The 21,516-nt window shown below is 40.1% G+C and overlaps 1 protein-coding gene across 3 annotated transcripts in view; it reads left to right on the top strand.

The window, feature by feature from the left end:
* Positions 1 to 21,516, top strand: part of LOC124280561 (molybdate-anion transporter-like) — a 53,395-nt gene that overhangs the window by 11,260 nt on the left and 20,619 nt on the right. For all 3 annotated transcript variants that reach the window (XM_046716508.1, XM_046716509.1, XM_046716510.1), the window contains exons 2-9: positions 1,202 to 1,346; positions 6,624 to 6,684; positions 9,219 to 9,326; positions 10,657 to 10,775; positions 18,017 to 18,153; positions 19,698 to 19,891; positions 20,304 to 20,374; positions 21,199 to 21,253. In XM_046716508.1, coding sequence (XP_046572464.1) covers positions 1,202 to 1,346; positions 6,624 to 6,684; positions 9,219 to 9,326; positions 10,657 to 10,775; positions 18,017 to 18,153; positions 19,698 to 19,891; positions 20,304 to 20,374; positions 21,199 to 21,253 — 890 coding nt within the window. The remainder of the gene's footprint in view (positions 1 to 1,201; positions 1,347 to 6,623; positions 6,685 to 9,218; positions 9,327 to 10,656; positions 10,776 to 18,016; positions 18,154 to 19,697; positions 19,892 to 20,303; positions 20,375 to 21,198; positions 21,254 to 21,516) is intronic.

Below are 21,516 nucleotides of genomic sequence, written 5' to 3'. Positions count from 1 at the left end.
AACTGACTATATGTGACATGTGGAAACTGTCCAAATAATTTACACTAAATTAACTAACTGTGAATATTTCTTTGATGTAGTGTATGTGGAACTAAATGTGAATCTCTTTTTAAATTCAGTGTTTAATCAGGTTAGAAATATAGGGAGCTAAACGTAAATCTCTGAAAAATAATTTAAAATGTGACAAGAAATGTAATATGACATCTCAAAATGTATTATCTAACCTTACAATCATGTTATTTTGTAGCTGGCTATGTTGTTTGTCTTATTATGACAATCTATTACAAGTTGTTGCAGTACCTACCTATCAGTGGACAAATTCTGTTGTATGTCCGATTGTGACAAGATATGAACTGACTGACTCGAGTCAGTCCGAATAGAATGGGTTTGTTTTGCTCATGGTCGGAAGGCACGTGGCTGGAGAGCATGTGCTAAATCTAGAGTTTAAGATTTTAACTCTTACCTACCAAGCACTAAATGAAACTGCTCCACTCTATCTCCAAGCCCTTGTCTCACCCTACGTCCCACCGAGGAATCTCAGATCTGCCGATCAATCACTTCTTGTTGTGCCTCCATATAAACTCAAAACTTTCGGACATAGATCATTCAAACATTCAGCTGCTTTCCCGTGGAACTCTCTCCCTACAGACACTGAATCTGCTCCAACTCTCTCAAGTTTTAAATCTCATCTAAAGACATTTCGTTTTCTTCGCTACTGACTGTCTTGTGTTCGTGCTTAGAGCATGGTCAAGTGTTGTGGAGTCAAGCGCATTACAAATGATCTAAATTATTATATTAAATCATACTTGTGTGTTCAAGCTGCCTGCTCCAGCTATCTGTCCATGGTTCAAACCAACCTGTCTTATGCACATCCTACAAACTGATGGTTTAAAGTTTAAGATGAGGATCCCATGGAAATATTGAATGCTGTAATTAACCTCAAGGGACATAAGATGCTCACACACTGTGAGTGCTCAGAGGCTGTAGGTTAAAGTAGGTATGGAGTTTGCCAGCTGGAATAAAAGTGGGCAATTGTTGATAATGTACAGAGACCAATTATAAATGGAACCAAATTGTTGTATAGCAGAAATCATCCCTAAACCCCTAGAATTTCCCATCTGTTGAATCCTGTACTATTCATGAAAGGTTTGATAGCAGGAAAGTAATCTGAATCAATTCCATTATTGCCTGTCTGTTTCAGCTGGTGACTGGCTACAGGGGCCTCACGTGTATGCCCTGTATGAAAGCTACAACATGACCCCCCATCAGATTGAGATCCTCTTTGTGGCAGGCTTTGGCTCCAGCATGATCATCGGCACAGTGGTTGGCTCTTTTGCTGACAGATAGTAAGTAGTGACACATCCACACTGAGACTATGCATTGTAGTGACACATCCACACTAAGACCATCCATTGTAGTGACACATGTATCCACACTAAGACCATGCATTGTAGTGACACATCCACACTAGGACCATGCATTGTAGTGACACATGTATCCACACTAAGACCATGCATTGTAGTGACACATGTATCCACACTAGGACCATGCATTGTAGTGACACATCCACACTAAGACCATCCATTGTAGTGACATATCCACACTAGGACCATCCATTGTAGTGACACATCCACACTAACACGATCCATTGTAGTGACATATCCACACTAAGACCATGCATTGTAGTGACATATCCACACTAGGACCATGCATTGTAGTGACATATCCACACTAAGACCATGCATTGTAGTGACACATCCACACTAGGACCATCCATTGTAGTGACACATCCAAACTCACACGATCCATTGTAGTGACACATCCACACTAACACGATCCATTGTAGTGACATATCCACACTAAGACTATGCAATGTATTGACATATCTACACTAAGCCCATGCATTGTAGTGACATATCCACACTAAGACCATGCATTGTAGTGACATATCCACACTAGGACCATGCATTGTAGTGACATATCCACACTAAGACCATGCATTGTAGTGACACATCCACACTAGGACCATGCATTGTAGTGACACATCCACACTAGGACCATGCATTGTAGTGACACATCCACACTAGGACCATGCATTGTAGTGACACATCCACACTAGGACCATGCATTGTAGTGACACATCCAAACTGATACGATCCATTGTAGTGACACATCCACACTAAGGCCATGCATTGTAGTGACACCTCTCATTCAGAGCATGGATTGTAGTGACCCACTCTCGCAACAAAAACATTGCTGTGGTACGTCCTTGTTAAGGCTTTGCATTGTCATCAAATATCCTTTAGCCAAGTTTTGTAGTGACTCATATTCTCACTGTGTACACTCAGTGACATGTTCTCACTTAGGACACACAGTGACATGTTCTCACTTAGGACACACAGTGACATGTTCTCACTTAGGACACACAGTGACATGTTCTCACTGTGAACACACAGTGACATGTTCTCACTTAGGACACACAGTGACATGTTCTCACTTAGGACACACAGTGACATGTTCTCACTGTGAACACACGGTGACATGTTCTCACTTAGGACACACAGTGACATGTTCTCACTGTGAACACACGGTGACATGTTCTCACTTAGGACACACAGTGACATGTTCTCACTTAGGACACGCGGTGACATGTTCTCACTGGGGACACACAGTGACATGTTCTCACTGTGAACACATGATGACATGTCCTCACTGTGGACACATGGTGAGATATTCTCACTGTGAACACACGGTGACATGTTCTCACTGGGGACACACGGTGACATGTCCTCACTGTGAACACACGGTGACATGTTCTCACTGTGGACACATGGTGAGATATTCTGACTGAGGACACATGGTGACATATTCTCACTGTGGAGACATGGTGACATATTGTAACTGAGGACACACAGTGACATATTCTCACTGTGAGCGCATGGTGACATATTCTCACTGAGGACACACGGTGACATATTCTCACTGTGGAGACATGGTGACATATTGTAACTGAGGACACACAGTGACATATTCTCACTGTGAACGCATGGTGACATATTCTCACTGAGGACACACAGTGACATATTCTCACTGTGAACGCATGGTGACATATTCTCACTGTGAATGCATGGTGACATATTCTCACTGAGGACACACCGTGACATATTCTCACTGTCGAGACATGGTGACATATTCTCACTGAGGACACACAGTGACATATTCTCAATGTGGAGACATGGTGACATGTTCTCACTGTGGACACATGGTGACATATTCTCACTGGGCCGATACTGTAGTGACATATTCTTACTGGGTCCACGTAGTGGAGTGACATATTCTTACTGGGTCCACGTAGTGTAGTGACATATTCTTACTGGGGCCACGTAATGTAGTGACATACTGTAAATGTATTATATTTCGTGCAGGTTTTATTTTTCGCGCTTTTCACGCAAAACATTTTAGCGCGAAAATTTATACATCGCGAATAAACCTGTCATTCATTCAGTCTAGCCACGCTCGTCCCTGAGTTGTTACCATAACACATCAAGTTTGAAGACAGAAATCTACGGTAATCTTAAAATGACGACTGATAGTAGCATAAAGAATCATACTTAACTGTCGCTGTAATGGATTTCCCAAAACATAATTAAATAATGAGCCAAATCCCATCGCCGAATTAGCGAAAACAGCAATGTGTGTTGTGGCCGCCATGGAAATTGGTCACTTGACAGATGGTTTGATACAAAACAGATTACCATGAAACGACTCGGAAAGAAATAATACAGCAGTATTTTATTTATTCCTTAAGATTTTATTTACCAGTACATCATGAAGCAAATAGTCACTTAACACTCAATCATCTCATTCATAACAACCCGGCTTGTTTGAAATCACAAAGAGCTTCATATACAGTAGAAATTAGTAGAAGATTCAAATTCGGAACATAAGACTGATGTGTTTTTCATCTCTTCCGTATATCACACAGTTAGGGATTTCCTGTGAGTAAGTAATAAACGCCGCCTGACAGGTTAAGCCACTCTGTTTGTTTTCACTGTTATTAGTGGCGGCCAAAGAGACAGCTGGCAGTTCCGGCAATTACTGATCGCGCGAATAATTGTAGTGTAGTGACCTATTCTTACTGGGGCCACGTAGTGTAGTGACATATTCCTGGGGCCCGCGTGTGTAGTGATATGTTCTTACTGGGGCCGTGGTGTAGTGATATATTCTTACTGGGGCCACGTAGTGTAGTGATATGTTCTTACTGGGGCCACGTAGTGTAGTGACATATTCTTACTGGGGCCACGTAGTGTAGTGATATGTTCTTACTGGGGCCACGTAGTGTAGTGATATATTCTTACTGGGGCCAATATTGTAGTGATATGTAGTGATATATATCTTACTGGGGCCAATATTCTTACTGGGGCCACGTAGTGTAGTGATATGTTCTTACTGGGGCCACGTAGTGTAGTGATATGTTCTTACTGGGGCCACGTAGTGTAGTGATATGTTCTTACTGGGGCCACGTAGTGTAGTGATATGTTCTTACTGGGGCCACGTAGTGTAGTGATTTTTCTTACTGGGGCCCGCGTGTGTAGTGATATGTTCTTACTATTATGTTCTTACTGGAGCCACGTAGTGTAGTGATATATTCTTACTGGGCCCATGTGGTGTAGTGATATATTCTTACTGGGGCCACTTAGTGTAGTGATATGTTCTTACTGGGGCCACTTAGTGTAGTGACATACTAAACCTGGATAGCAAATCAAAGCTAGTGTATTCATTGGAAAGTTTGTTACATACTTTGATACTATCAGGTAGAAAAGATTTTTCATCATGGTTTGTCCTTGTATAGTTCAAATACTGGATTGGTTTCTATGGCTATACTGGCAAATGCAAATGAGTATAGAGTCGACCCTCACAATAGCGCTCTTCGCAATACCATGGATTCAGTTAAACGTGGGGTAATCCATGCTCCCATAAAAAAAAAGTTGCCCAGCGATCACACATCTTCACATCATCGAATTAACAAATTCGCTGTTGAGCTCGGGTTAATCACGTTGTAAACAAGCGAAATTCAGTGCGGATTGTAATGAACAGTGAACATTCAGGTTTTTCTTGAATGATCAGACGAACAGCGGAATAACTTATATGCCATCAGGCGAGTACTTACGTTGTTTGCTGTGATGCAACACACCACGTTATAGCACAGGTAAACACCGCCATCCGTAAACATACGTGTCAGAAAACACATAATAAAACAATCTTCCTCTATTTCATTTTATTTGATAATAATTAATCCCAGTTTCAGTCATTAAATCTGTGGGGCGGTGGGGTAGCCTAGTGGTTAAAGGGTTCTCTTGTCATGCCGAAGACCCGGGTTCGAATGCCCACATGTGTACAATGTGTGAAGCCCATTTTTGGTGTTCACCGCCGTGATATTGCCGGAATATTGCTCAAAGCAGAGTAAAACTAAACTCACTTACTCAAAGACTCAATCACTCATTAGATCTGTTTACAGTAACATCAGAGAAACTGTGTGTGAAATGGCATCATCTCATTCTATACATGTACAACTTCTGCTTACCATGTTAGTGATTGTCAGCTTTTCACGCCTACTGTGATATCACCAATTTCACATTATTCTCAGCAATAATGAACTGATTACTGCCTCGTCATCCATGTATCCCTAGACCCGCGTTATTGACTCACTGAAGTCATATTTCACAATTAATTACTGATATTTTTTTTTTACAATCATAGTGGCACGTACCACAGGAAGTAAATGGTGACTTGTCAAACTGTTCCATACGTGAAATGTGTCCAGCCACGTGACCCAAATCATTATGTTGAATATGTTCGTAGAAAACATGTATTATACATGTACGATAGCAATATATATTATCTCTGTTAAAATAACAGCTTAAGATATAAATTATTCTGATAATGGAACAGAAATTCTTCGATGTTACATTTTTGGATTGTTTTTAACTGAACCACCGGTACATAGGACCAAAACATGTGTACACTGCTGATTGCTATTTCCGGCTCAGTTGAATATAGCAAAGCAGGAACAACAATTGAATTATCATGTCTAGTGATGTTTGATTGCAAGTTTGCTGTACATATATCTATTTTCATTCACGAAGTTTGTTTTTTCACCTCAGATATAGATTTGACTGGGCACAATACATGAAATAGCAGTTCTGCTGTCCATGGAAAATACGATTTTACTTGGCCTTTATTCTGTGTTATGTATAAGTTACTAGAACGCATGTGTCTCATAATGCGGGGGATCATCCCTGCACCCCAAGACCCGCGTTATGGTGATGTTACAGTAAACTATATTTCATATGTTATATTCCTGGAGTAACATGTAGCACAGGTTATTTGCAGGGGCAGTGACATTTATGTGTTACTTGCAGTTTATACAATCAGTGAATGCAGAATGTGTTCAAAACACTACAGCCAGAAATCTTTCTGTATAAAATCTTTATTGGAAACAGGTTCAATTTATTACAACAGAGGATTCTCTTTTGACCATGTTTACTGAATAAAATGTTTAATAAGGTTCATTCAATTTTATGCTTGCAATGATACTACGTGTGACATGTTTGTGATTTCAGTGGGAGACGGGCCAACTGTATTCTGTATGGAGTGTTGTATGGACTTGCTTGTGTAACTAAGGTAAGACTACCAGGGACAACCATCAACCCTGCCCCTAGCCTACAGCAGGGATCTTCAATACCACACCATGCACTTCATGACTTAGAGAATGACAATGGTAGACATTAACAGTAACTCCTTCACAGAATCAAACAAGATTCCGCTACTTCTCTTTGTATGCATTTAGTCATAGGTCCAGCACTCAGAGACTATAATATATAGAACGTCATCCTCAAAGGATAAATGACTGGGTTATAAATGGGTGAGGTCTCTGAGCTGAAGCTTGCAATACAACACAATACCCACTTGTGTGCTTTTAGGTTGTAATAGAAAGGTTCCCAGGCAACACATCGGGTCATATATCACCTCAGATAAAACCTGTTTGAATGCTTTCAGCACTTAATCATAACTTTTACTATAGTATAGACATGGTTTGATGTAAAACATAGATGTGATGTGAAGAAAGAAATACGTTCATACACATGAATTAACCCCAGTAGATACACTATTTACACACATTAATTTGTCCTAGTAAATACACTATTTACACACATTAATTTGTCCTAGTAAATACACTATTTACACCCATTAATTTGTCCTAGCAGATACACTATTTACACACATTAATTTGTCCCAGTTGATGCACTATTTACACCCATTAATTTGTCCTAGTAAATACACTATTTACACACATTAATTTGTCCCAGTTGATGCACTATTTACACCCATTAATTTGTCCTAGTAGATACACTATTTACACACATTAATTTGTCCCAGTTGATGCACTATTTACACACATTAATTTGTCCTAGTAAATACACTATTTAGACACATTAATTTGTCCTAGTAAATACACTATTTACACACATTAATTTGTCCTAGTAGATACACTATTTACACACATTAATTTGTCCTAGTAGATACACTATTTACACACATTAATTTGTCCCAGTTGATGCACTATTTACACACAATAATTTGTCCTAGTAAATACACTATTTACACACATTAATTTGTCCTAGTAAATACACTATTTACACACATTAATTTGTCCTAGTAGATACACTATTTACACACATTAATTTGTCCTAGTAAATACTTTATTTACACACTTTAATTTGTCCCAGTAGATACACTATTTACACACATTCATTTGTCCTAGTAAATACATTATTTACACACTTTAATTTGTCCTAGTAGATACACTATTTACACACATTAATTTGTCCCAGAAGATACACTATTTACACACATTAATTTGTCCTAGTAGATACACTATGCTCTCACATTAATTTGTCCTTGTAGATACACTATGCTCACACATTAATTTGTCCTAGTAGATGCAGTATGCTCACACATGATTTCCCATGAGAAACACATTTCACAAATAAGATGTATATCTTTAAAAAAAAGTATTAGACAAACAACAGTGCATGCAAAGTATTACCAAATATGGCCTTCAGTCTTGTGTACTGGCATTCCCCCCATACCTTAATTCCTTCAGCTTCAGATACGGGGTCCACATGTCCATGCTTTCCATCAGTGAATAACACACAGTTGTGCTACAGTTTGCTCACTGCAGGAACATGGGTGTCATGCTTGTTAGCTTATGGGACATGTGACACACAGAGGAAAGTGTATAAACAGATGTAGTTTAAAAGTCACCTCAAACAGCATTTTGTGCAGAATTGGTTTTTTTTTCCAAATGATGACTCTTTCATGGGAAATATAGTCTTTAAACTGGATAAAAGGGAGTAGAAATATTTTGAATACTCCCTCCTGATGTGAATGATAAAATACTCAGTGGCTCACCATATCAACAGTAGCTAGTGACAGTCATGATGTGGCATGTGTTGTATAGTGTCTATCTGTTGTTAACATCTCCTCCTCAGAAACAACTAAATTATCAAAGCTTAATGCAAGGTTCCAGATAATTTTTCATGATCAGGAGTACGTACTCCTTATTTTTACAATATAGGAGTACTGGAAAACAATAAGAGTACATTTAGAGTACTGAATGGAATTTAATGGAGTATCAGTAATCTTGTGTTTTGTTTCATATATGCACCACAACATGCTACTCTTGTGTAACAGGTCAGTAAACAATAAAACAATACTTTTTCCGATAAATATGTCTGTAAATGATTCTAAGACCGTACAAGTGGTGCGTATCTGCTATGCTTTCTAAATCATTTCCTACCGTATCTTGCATATTATTTATCCATACATACGCTGATATGACCCTTATCTGGAGCCCTGTAAATGCTCATGCATGTTCCCTTCAATAATAGTATCGTAATGTGTTAAAAAAATTCAGATCCAATTTGTTTATGTTTCATATGAATGGGAACATATTTGTTTTTTCCTGTTGACATAGTTGAAGAACCCTGTGCACATGTTCTGAATTATTGGATATTTTATAGCTTTGCCTTGGTGTTATCTTTGTGTGTTAATCTTCTAATCTTCTGAATTTGCCAAACTGAGGTAAGTGAACTTCTACAGTTAAGGACAGCAGATTGTTTGAGATAATTGTACTGTTTTCTTCGATGTTGCAGCATTTCAACAACTTCTGGATCCTGATGGTAGGGAGATTTTTGGGAGGTATGGCAACCTCCATCCTTTACAGTGCCTTTGAATCCTGGCTCGTCTATGAACACAACAAGGTAGGAATAGTATCTTATCTCATGGAATATTTCTTATAATAATTGTTTGTCCAGCTGAAACTAGTCCATGCTTCCAGTGTGAGACAAGGTGAGCCCATGCTTGTGTGAGTACTGATCCTGTGTGAGTCAAGGTGTGTGTCCATGCTTGTGTGAGGCAAGGTGTGTGTCCATGCTTATATGAGTCAAGGTGTGTGTCCATGCTTCCTGTGTGAGTCAAGGTGTGTGTCCATGCTTGTGTGAGGCAAGGTGTGTGTCCATGCTTATATGAGTCAAGGTGTGTGTCCATGCTTGTGTGAGTCAAGGTGTGTGTCCATGCTTCTTGTGTGAGGCAAGGTGTGTCTCCATGCTTCCTGTGTGAGTCAAGGTGTGTGTCCATGCTTCTTGTGTGAATCAAGGTGTGTGTCCATGCTTCTTGTGTGAATCAAGGTGTGTGTCCATGCTTCTTGTGTGAATCAAGGTGTGTGTCCATGCTTCTTGTGTGAATCAAGGTGTGTGTCCATGCTTCTTGTGTGAATCAAAATGTGTGTCCATGCTTCTGGTGTGAATCAAGGTGTGTGTCCATGCTTCCTGTGTGAATCAAGGTGTGTGTCCATGCTTCCTGTGTGAATCAAGGTGTGTGTCCATGCTTCATGTGTGAATCAAGGTGTGTGTCCATGCTTCTTGTGTGAATAAAGGTGTGTGTCCATGCTTCATGTGTGAATCAAGATGTGTGTCCATGCTTCATGTGTGAATCAAGGTGTGTGCCCATGCTTCTTGTGTGAATCAAGGTGTGTGTCCATGCTTCTTGTGTGAATCAAGGTGTGTGTCCATGCTTCTTGTGTAAGTCGATGTGTATGCCCATGCTTTTATGAGTCAATGCGTATACGCATGTTTATATGAGTCAAGGTGTGTTCCCATGCTTATATTAGACAAATATGTGCCCATGCTTGTATGAGTCAAGGTGTGTGTCTATGCTTGTGTGAGTCAAGGTGTCCATGCCTATATGAGTAAAGGTGTGTGCCCATGCTTGTATGAGTCAAGGTGTGTGCCCATGCTTGTGTGAGTGATGGTGTTTGCCTATGCTTGTGTGAGTGATGGTGTGTACCCATGCCTGTTTGAGTGATGGTGTGTACCAATGCTTGTGGGAGTGATGGTGTGTACCCATGCCTGTGTGAGTGATGGTGTGTACCCATGCTTGTGTGAGTCATGGTATGTACCCATGCTTGTGTGTGTCATGGTGTGTACCCATGCTTGTATGTGTAAAAGTATGTGGTCATGATTTTCAAAGACAAGAGGTTTCTCTACATTGACTGCAGTACTTCACTTTTATGTGGATACTTTTGTCTTACAGAGAGGATTTGATCAGGATTTACTTGGCAATATCTTCAGCAATGCTATTCTTGGCAACTCTCTGGTGGCCATTGTGGCAGGTCTTGTTGCACAGTTCTTTGCTGATCAGTTTGGATTTGTGTGAGTATAAACATTATTATGTACCTATTTTCTTTAGTTATGAAATGGATGGTTTAAGTATGTGACATGGATGATAGTGAGTACCATACATGTTGACTTGGTTATCTGTGGGCCACATTGATATGGCTACAGTATTGCTGTCAGTCTTGTAAAACAACATTCACCCACTCAACTTTCAACATAGTTTTTTAACAACAATTACATATTGGGTGATCATACATGTATTCAGGACAGGTCCTCTCAGCATTTGCTGCTATGTACATACCACATATAGCAGTGCAGTAGTAATATTGCAGGAATTTACTGTAAACCATTTTGAGCCAAACACAGCAACATATAGTTTGTATTACACAGCTTACACAGTGCCTTCCTTTTTCAATCACCTTGGCATCTGGACAACTATCAGTGTACATCACCTTCCAGTTCCTTCCTATCACAATCACCTTGGCATCTGGACAACTATCACTATACATCACCTTCCAGTTCCTTCCTATCACAATCACCTTGGCATCTGGACAACTATCACTATACATCGACTTCCAGTTCCTTCCTATGACAATCACCTTGGCATCTGGACAACTATCACTATACATCACCTTCCAGTTCCTTCCTATCACAATCACCTTGGCATCTGGACAACTATCACTATACATCACCTTCCAGTTCCTTCCTATGACAATCACCTTGGCATCTGGACAACTATCAGTGTACATCACCTTCCAGTTCCTTCCTATCACAATCACCTTGGCATCTGGACAACTATCAGTGTACATCACCTTCCAGTTCCTTCCTATCACAATCACCTTGGCATCTGGACAACTATCACTGTACATCACCTTCCAGTTCCTTCCTATCACAATCACCTTGGCATCTGGACATCACTGGACAACTATCACTGTACATCACCTTCCAGTTCCTTCCTATCACAATCACCTTGGCATCTGGACAACTATCACTATACATCACCTTCCAGTTCCTTCCTATCACAATCACCTTGGCATCTGGACAACTATCAGTGTACATCACCTTCCAGTTCCTTCCTATCACAATCACCTTGGCATCTGGACAACTATCACTATACATCACCTTCCGTATCCTTCCTATCACAATCACCTTGGCATCTGGACAACTATCACTATACATCACCTTCCGTATCCTTCCTATCACAATCACCTTGGCATCTGGACAACTATCACTATACATCACCTTCCAGTTCCTTCCTATCACAATCACCTTGGCATCTGGACAACTATCAGTGTACATCACCTTCCAGTTCCTTCCTATCACAATCACCTTGGCATCTGGACAACTATCACTATACATCACCTTCCAGTTCCTTCCTATCACAATCACCTTGGTATCTGGACAACTTCCAGAGTCTTCCTTTCCCCAAGCCGTGAATAGCTGTAAAATTGCTGATGCAGCTTAAAGCAACATTTACTCACTCACTTCCTTTCCCTATCACCTTCACATTTGGACAACTACCAGTGTACAACAACCGCCAGTGCATTTCTATCACAATTACTTTGGCATTAGGGCAGCTTCCAGTGTACATGGGATGGCAAGAAGTGTTGAATTTCCTAGTCTCAAGCAACCTGGATTGTTGGAGATCCTCTCTGCTGCCAAGACTCCTGTACTGCCCTTCACTCTGAAGAACCACTCCAGCCTGACACTGGAGCTTTGAGCTATTTCCCAGCCCAGAAACCTCAAAAGGCTGACTAAATGAACTAGGAAACTCCTTTTTGAAGTTAACATATGTTCACCATCTCAAATTAGGGTTTAAGCCATAGGTGAAGGGAGGTGTTACACTTCAGATGTTGTAATAAACAGGTGGCCATTAACTCATTCTGAACATGTAAAAACTTCATTCTACCATGACCATGTTATGGGTAATCAAACAAGTATATTTTCATTGCAGATATTAGAAAGTGTTAAATACATCAAGAAATAATTCCTCGATTATATGATTCCAACCATATCTTGAGCCAAGTAAAGGTGACTATCCTGCCTCTTGGTAGGCAGTGGCATCCGTTCACAAACACCTGAAGGGCAAGTCACGTGTTCACATGAGAAAACGTGTGAACATATGGTAAAATATGGATGTCTTAGGCTGGGCATTCCTGTTTTGTGACTGACTCTTCCTGCATTTAACATTTATCTTGCTCATTGGTTTTCACCCTTCCGTGCCCAGCCTGCTGGATTAATTTTAGAGAAGACATTGTAATCAGAGTGGGTAATTTCCACCACATGAAGTGTCTCTCACCAAATATGAATGACAATATTTCCTGTTGAGACTGGGTGAGTTATGAAGCTAGGAAAGTTGTTAAGACAGTGCTGGTGACAAGCCAGGACCAGCAATCTAATTACCAGTGTGTTGGAGCTGGCCACTAGGAAAGTTGTTAAGACAGTGCTGGTGACAAGCCAGGACCAGCAATCTAATTACCAGTGTGTTGGAGCTGGCCACTAGGAAAGTTGAAATATCCTGCTGTAGTGCACAGAAGACTGCTTAGGGTGTATAATAAGTACTTCACTGTCATCAAGATTCTCCATTTCCAACAACCATCCATGTGGACTTTAGAGGATGGTGCTCTTTCTTCTGCCCCTTTAAGAAGTGGGCAGCAGAGTTTAAAAGGGGGTGGGGGTGGGGGGAGAGAGAGAAAACCTTGTAGGTGATCCAAAATAGGAGGACCAGTTACTGCAATCACAAAGGAAAATGTTGATGAAACACACAATATGACTTTAGAAGATCATCGACTCCCCACAGGTCACATAGCCAGTAGAGTTAAGATGGTTGAGTACATTCTAAAAATGAACTGAGCATGACAAAAGATCCAGTGTTTCTGACTCATGAGCAATGCTCAAGGTTTATCACCAGATGGTATTAGAAGAAAAACCAAACTTTGGACACTTGGATATTATTAGAATCTTATATTCTGAAAGCAGACTTTCCTGAATTTTCCTGAGTTTTTGCTGGATGATCATAATTTTACTCATGTCACAGTATTATAAGAATGGATTATATTTTAAAAAGTATGGCAGTATCTGCTCAGTTTCCAAAAGGATGAGAGAGCATCTGTTGAGGTAGCATAAATAACCCCACAGTAAACAATCATGATAGTTGAAAGCTTTCTTGGAATTTATCATGTTCTGTACTAGAGATTGCATGTATTATGCCTCTATCTATGGACCCACGCACACACGGAGTATGAATCAATCTGTCACCTTACTATTGTGACATATAATAATGTGGACATTTTTTCCATCTCTGCCGGATATGTTAGGGTTCCCACACTGAACCCCTACTCTACCAGCAGCATGTATGTATGCACTAAGGAGCTATGTGATCAATGGTGATACCACTCTTCACACTGAACCCCTACTCTACCAGCAGCATGTATGTATGCACTAAGGAGCTATGTGATCAATGGTGATACCACTCTTCACACTGAACCCCTACTCTACCAGCAGCATGTATGTATGCACTAAGGAGCTATGTGATCAATGGTGATACCACTCTTCACACTGAACCCCTACTCTACCAGCAGCATGTATGTATGCACTAAGGAGCTATGTGATCAATGGTGATACCACTCTTCACACTGAACCCCTACTCTACCAGCAGCATGTATGTATGCACTAAGGAGCTATGTGATCAATGGTGATACCACTCTTCACACTGAACCCCTACTCTACCAGCAGCATGTATGTATGCACTAAGGAGCTATGTGATCAATGGTGATACCACTCTTCACACTGAACCCCTACTCTACCAGCAGCATGTATGTATGTATGCACTAAGGAGCTATGTGATCAATGGTGATACCACTCTTCACACTGAACCCCTACTCTACCAGCAGCATGTATGTATGCACTAAGGAGCTATGTGATCAATGGTGATACCACTCTTCACACTGAACCCCTACTCTACCAGCAGCATGTATGTATGCACTAAGGAGCTATGTGATCAATGGTGATACCACTCTTCACACTGAACCCCAACTCTACCAGCAGCATGTATGTATGCACTAAGGAGCTATGTGATCAATGGTGATACCACTCTTCACACTGAACCCCTACTCTACCAGCAGCATGTATGTATGCACTAAGGAGCTATGTGATCAATGGTGATACCACTCTTCACACTGAACCCCTACTCTACCAGCAGCATGTATATATGCACTAAGGAGCTATGTGATCAATGGTGATACCACTCTTCACACTGAACCCCTACTCTACCAGCAGCATGTATGTATGCACTAAGGAGCTATGTGATCAATGGTGATACCACTCTTCACACTGAACCCCTACTCTACCAGCAGCATGTATGTATGCACTAAGGAGCTATGTGATCAATGGTGATACCACTCTTCACACTGAACCCCTACTCTACCAGCAGCATGTATGTATGCACTAAGGAGCTATGTGATCAATGGTGATACCACTCTTCACACTGAACCCCTACTCTACCAGCAGCATGTATGTATGCACTAAGGAGCTATGTGATCAATGGTGATACCACTCTTCACACTGAACCCCTACTCTACCAGCAGCATGTATGTATGCACTAAGGAGCTATGTGATCAATGGTGATACCACTCTTCACACTGAACCCCAACTCTACCAGCAGCATGTATGTATGCACTAAGGAGCTATGTGATCAATGGTGATACCACTCTTCACACTGAACCCCTACTCTACCAGCAGCATGTATGTATGCACTAAGGAGCTATGTGATCAATGGTGATACCACTCTTCACACTGAACCCCTACTCTACCAGCAGCATGTATATATGCACTAAGGAGCTATGTGATCAATGGTGATACCACTCTTCACACTGAACCCCTACTCTACCAGCAGCATGTATGTATGCACTAAGGAGCTATGTGATCAATGGTGATACCACTCTTCACACTGAACCCCTACTCTACCAGCAGCATGTATGTATGCACTAAGGAGCTATGTGATCAATGGTGATACCACTCTTCACACTGAAAACAGCCTGTGCTACACAGGGCTGAATGGATCTATGGCTATATCAGTGGCTGAAATATATCTCTAAAGACTGTAACAGCTTTTGTGGAACTCATTGAGAAGATTACGGACGGTAACAGCCTGATCTCATTGATTTGTCAACTGGTGGCTTCATATTAAAGCATTGATTAATCCCATTGATTTTAACATAGCATTTTAACTGCTACTGAAGCATACTGTTTATGTTGAAAACAGGGGGTTAGACTGACATTACATCTTAACACAATAGTCAATGGCAATTTACAAATGACACAAGCAGTTAAAGAATTTATTGCACATATTATCTTGATGTTTCCTATAAAGAAAACCATCAGTTTTGTTACAAAATGTAAAGTGAAAGCAAGTAAACTTTGGATAAATAGTAAAGAGCAGACAAAATGCGACTTTTCACAGAAGTAAAATGTTGATTTCTTTCAGGCAAATTCAAAGATATTTTACATGCATGTACTTTGAATACGGAAGTTTAAGAAAATGTAAGTCAGTATTCTGTTCATCATGTGACTTACATTACAAGACCTATCCTCACCTCCTTTTACAGGGGGCGGTGGGGTAGCCTAGTGGTTAAAGCATTGGCTCGTCACGCCGAAGACCCGGGTTCGATTCCCCACATGGGCACAATGTGTTAAGCCCATTTCTGGTGTCCCCCGCCATGATATTGCTGGAATATTGCTAAAAGCGGCGTAAAACTAAACTCAGTCAGTCAGTCCTTTCACAGTTTAAGGAGTATTGGTGTATCGTGAGGTGTGTTGGTGTATCATGTGAGGTGTGTTGATGTACATGTAAGGTGTGTTGGTGTTTCATGCCAGATGTGTTGGTGTATCGTGGTGTGTGTTGGTGTATCATGTGGTGTGTGTTGGTGTATCATGTGAGGTGTGTTGGTGTATCATGTGGTGTGTGTTGGTGTATCATGTGAGGTGTGTTGGTGTATCATGTGAGGTGTGTTGGTGTATCATGTGAGGTGTGTTGGTGTATCATGTAAGTTGTGTTGGTGTATCATGTAAGGTGTGGGTGTATCATGTGAGGTGTGTTGGTGTATCATGTGAGGTGTGTTGATGTATAATGTAAGGTGTGTTGGTGTATCATGTGAGGTGTGTTGATGTATAATGTAAGGTGTGTTGGTGTATCATGTGAGGTGTGTTGGTGTATCGTTGGTGTATCATGTGAGGTGTGTTGATGTATCATGTAAGGTGTGTTGGTGTATCATCTAAGGTGTGTTGGTGTATCATGTGAGGTGTGTTGGTGTATCATGTAAGTTGTGTTGGTGTATCATGCCAGGTGTGTTGATGTATCATGTAAGGTGTGTTGGTGTATCATGTAAGGTGTGTTGGTGTATCATGTAAGGTGTGTTGGTGTATCATATAAGGTGTGTTGGTGTATCATGCCAGGTGTGTTGGTGTATCATGTAAGTGTTGTTGGTGTATCATGCCAGGTGTGTTGGTGTATCATGTAAGGTGTGTTGGTGTATCATGTAAGGTGTGTTGGTGTATCATATAAGGTGTGTTGGTGTATCATGTAAGGTGTGTTGGTGTATCATATAAGGTGTGTTGGTGTATCATGTAAGGTGTGTTGGTGTATCATGTAAGGTGTGTTGGTGTGTGTTGGTGTATCATGTAAGGTGTGTTGGTGTATCATGTAAGGTGTGTTGGTGTATCATGTAAGGTGTTGTTGGTGTATCATATAAGGTGTGTTGGTGTATCATATAAGGTGTGTTGGTGTATCATGTAAGGTGTGTTGGTGTATCATGTAAGGTGTGTTGGTGTATCATATAAGGTGTGTTGGTGTATCATGCCAGATGTGTTGGTGTATCATGTAAGTGTTGTTGGTGTATCATGCCAGGTGTGTTGGTGTATCATATAAGAATACTCAGTATGCATGGTTCTGGATTACTGAAGTGTATGTGATCCCCATGGTGATTCTGGTTTAGAACTAAACCCCTTCATGCTATGTTGGTCGAAGAGGTGACAAAATAGATACGTGACTTGGCTGACTGTCTGTCCTGATGAGGTGGATAGGTGTTCTCTGTATCAATCACTGCATGGTGTGTTCCAGCCTATATATTCTATAGTCTGTGATCATGTACCTGGTGTATTGCTGAATATGACAATAAGGAATCAATAAAACCTCACTAGTATGCCATGACTTGAGGTTGCCATGACTGGTAGATGAAGTTATCTCAACTATTATTCCATGTGTTTTTGTTTTCTTCCAGAGCTCCATTTGATTTATCTATGGCAGTGTTGATCATTATGATTGTAATCATCATATTCTCCTGGCCGGAGAACTATGGTGACAAGACCAGCAACTTCAAACAGTCATTTTCCAATGCCTTGCATTCCATTAGAACAGGTTGGTTTTATCCTCAGCTGTCAGTTACATGTTTCTGTACTGTGTAGAGGGGGCTGAACTATGGATATTCTGGATGGTTCACGGGGTGTTTAAGAACAAAGTTATAAAAAATGCTCAGAGAATATATTCTCTGTTCAAGTTCTCCATTCACTGGACCTGATGGATGACCTGAAAATTAAACTGTTGTGTGTACAAAGGCATTGTTTGGCTCCTTTTGAAGAAATCAATTGCATATCTGACTGAAATACTAGTTCTCAAGACCACCTTTCCTCCCTGAATATTAGATTGTTTATACATGTAGTCAGATGGTTCAATTTCTTTGATGATAAGGAATTCCTCGTCACGTATGCACAGCACTACTATCTGCTGTCACTGTTTGTCAGCAAGTACCAGGTTTGTTTCACCAAAGTGGTAAACACCCAACACTTGCACCATTTCCGGCTTTCCTATTGTAAGTAATGCCAGATATTTATCAGCTATGTTTACTATTGGGGTTTTTCTTGTTTGGTATAATTTCTTACTCACTTTGAAATAAGCATAAACAAGTTTATAACTTGACTTGATGATAGTAATTTGACAACAACAAAAACAGGAGAATCAGCTTCAGATATGAGACAAATATTGCCTGAAATATTAAACGTTTTCCAATTTGTTTTAATTATAAAAGTAAATGGTATCAACACGTTTCTTCTGACTAATCCCATATTTCTATTACATCATTGCCAGATATTGTGTATTTCGGCTGTCATGACATAATGAATGATCTTTAGGTGTTCAACAGATGTCCTTTTTACTTTCATCTGAACAGTATTGTTCTTCCTATGAAACCAGCCTCATGTCCTTGCTGTATGTGCTACCATCAATAGTGGGAAGTTTTTTGTGTTTTGTGGAGACACATGGCAATGTGAATGTTCTTGGAGATAGCATGATTGTTTCACCACGTTGTCTTTGAATCCATTGGGTGCTTGGACATGTTAAGGATAACATCTCATGCATATTTCCCTTTTTCAACCTGGGATATTTTCTGGACAGATTTATATGTTGTGGCTTCATCTAGTTTGGAAAATGTCATGTGTGGCCTGTGTATGAGGCCAAGGTCAAAATGAAGATAATTCATATAGTATTTTAGGTAATGCACCTTTTACTGCTGTTATTTTAAAGTCTTGTGTTACTATATTACTTGAATATATTTTATGTCAAAGATCAAGGTCATCAACATCATATAAAACTTTGCAGTGTAAAAAAAACATGCCTTTCACTGAAAATATATTTTAGCCTTATGCATGTAGATTCTTTTCTGTAATGTATGCTTCTTTCCAAATACCATCAGAATGCATCCATGAAGAGAGAGTCCTCATTATTCCCAGTATTAATGCCGATAATGTATGTTTCAATATAAGTTTCATTAAGAGTGAATACTTCATTGATCTATCATTTTTTTGTTGTTGATTTCTTTATTTAGTTTCTGTACGGTAATTTCTGTGGGAACCCCTGCCTTTCAGTTTCGAAATCACCTTGTAACAATATTGTTGTGGATGTTCCAGATAACAAAGTGCTGTATCTTGGTTTGATCCAGTCATTATTTGAGGGTTCCATGTATGTGTTTGTACTGGAATGGACCCCAGCACTCACACCCAAGGCACCTGTCACAGGTGCTGCTGCTAAACGCCACCTACTGGAGGATAACGAAGGACATCACGGGACAATTCCACATGGTCACATTTTTGCTGCATTCATGGTAGGTATTTTTGTTTGTACATGAAGCAGGAACCTGTCCTATCTATTACAATTTAAGTGATACAAGTCTGTGCATATACACACATTTTCTAAAACCCTTCACTAAAAGCCAAAGATTGGAAGAAGTACATAAACATACAAAAAAATGTTTATATTTAATGAGATGAAGCATTTTATCTCCCCAGTGATCTCATGAATCCTTGGTGCCATTGCTCTGTCAAGATGGCACATTCACATCAGTTATCAATTGGTGTAATATTTTCTTGCAATACATTTAATAATGCGGTCCACAGCTTTCCAAGCTTGCCAAGCAAAAGCAGCTGCTGCCTTCTCCCATACTGGGGCACTTGGAAATATTGCATAAGTGTATTGCTATATCTCATAATGTTTTATGTTATTGCCTTATATTTCAGGTGGCTGTGATGTTCGGCTCATCTGTTTTCAAAGTTTTGTCCAAATTCACATCTATAGAGTCATTTATGAGGTAATGTTTGTTTTGTATTTGTATCTATTACTGAGTCTTCCACTCACACGTAGATCACTATAAGGTGCATATGTGGTATGGTGTGTCTATCAATTTGATTTGGACTGGCTGAAAAGGTGAACCTGAAATTGAAAAGATCCTGTTTATTAACTGACTTGACAAGAAAATCAAGAAAATCTTGACATATGTCAAGGCATGTTTCAATATAACCATCACAGCATTTGTTTAAAAGTGTAGTTAAAATGGGTTATAATTAGTAGCAGGGGATCATAATTGCAACATTGTAAGTTTTATATCTTAACCTTTGTTTGACCATTGCAATTTGACTATGCACCTAAATTCCCTCAAACTGCTTTTGTCACTCTGTAAACTTGTAATCAGCTCATAAGCCACTTATCCCTTTGACTGGTGACATCTGAATTGGTTAAAGAGGTTTGAATCTGAATGTCATATCAGCCACCACAACAGTTACAGGACATCAAAATGTGCAGTGAGGTTCTCACATAATTTTTGATCTTTTGATCGAGTAACAGTTATCAAGTGTTAGCTGACATATTCTCTTGAAATACTAGGCCGAGCTAAAACTTGTATGAATCATCCAAGTTATTATGTGACTATAACACTGTAAGGCTTCAGACTAGTGGCCAAAGTCCCTGCCTGATCCATGTCAAGAGGTACTGTGGTCACCCTGTTGTGAGGGAGTCAGAAGTTCTTTTGATGGTTGCCAAGTGAAATGCATTGTTGTGTTTAAATTATTTGTGAATATGATTAAGTTCAGTTCACTTTTTCCTTTTGTCTTTCTGAAATGTTCCAATTACTTTCAGACCCGTGCTGTTTACGGCTGCCCTTACTCTGTTGACACCTATACTGTTCCCAGGGGTAGGTATCTGTGTTGTTGTCTGGGCATGTACCACAGTATTGCCACATGTGCTCACACCAACTGGGTATGATGTGGTCAAAGGCAACCAATTTGCTCTGCGGAGCTGTTTCCTTCAGACACCCTGTTCAAAATGGCATACAATTCAATGCACTTACATCCTCATACTCAAGGATAGATTGCTTTCCTTGTTACCAGTGGATTAAGCAGCCCCATGTCAGTCCTCATGTACCACTGCTGCATTGTATTGTTTAAACCATGCAGT

This window comes from Haliotis rubra, unplaced genomic scaffold, assembly GCF_003918875.1.
Source record: "Haliotis rubra isolate DU_JTF1 unplaced genomic scaffold, ASM391887v1 Scf27, whole genome shotgun sequence".
In the NCBI taxonomy this organism is placed as follows: Eukaryota; Metazoa; Mollusca; class Gastropoda; order Lepetellida; family Haliotidae; genus Haliotis; species Haliotis rubra.
This window is presented reverse-complemented; position numbering and strand designations above follow the sequence as displayed.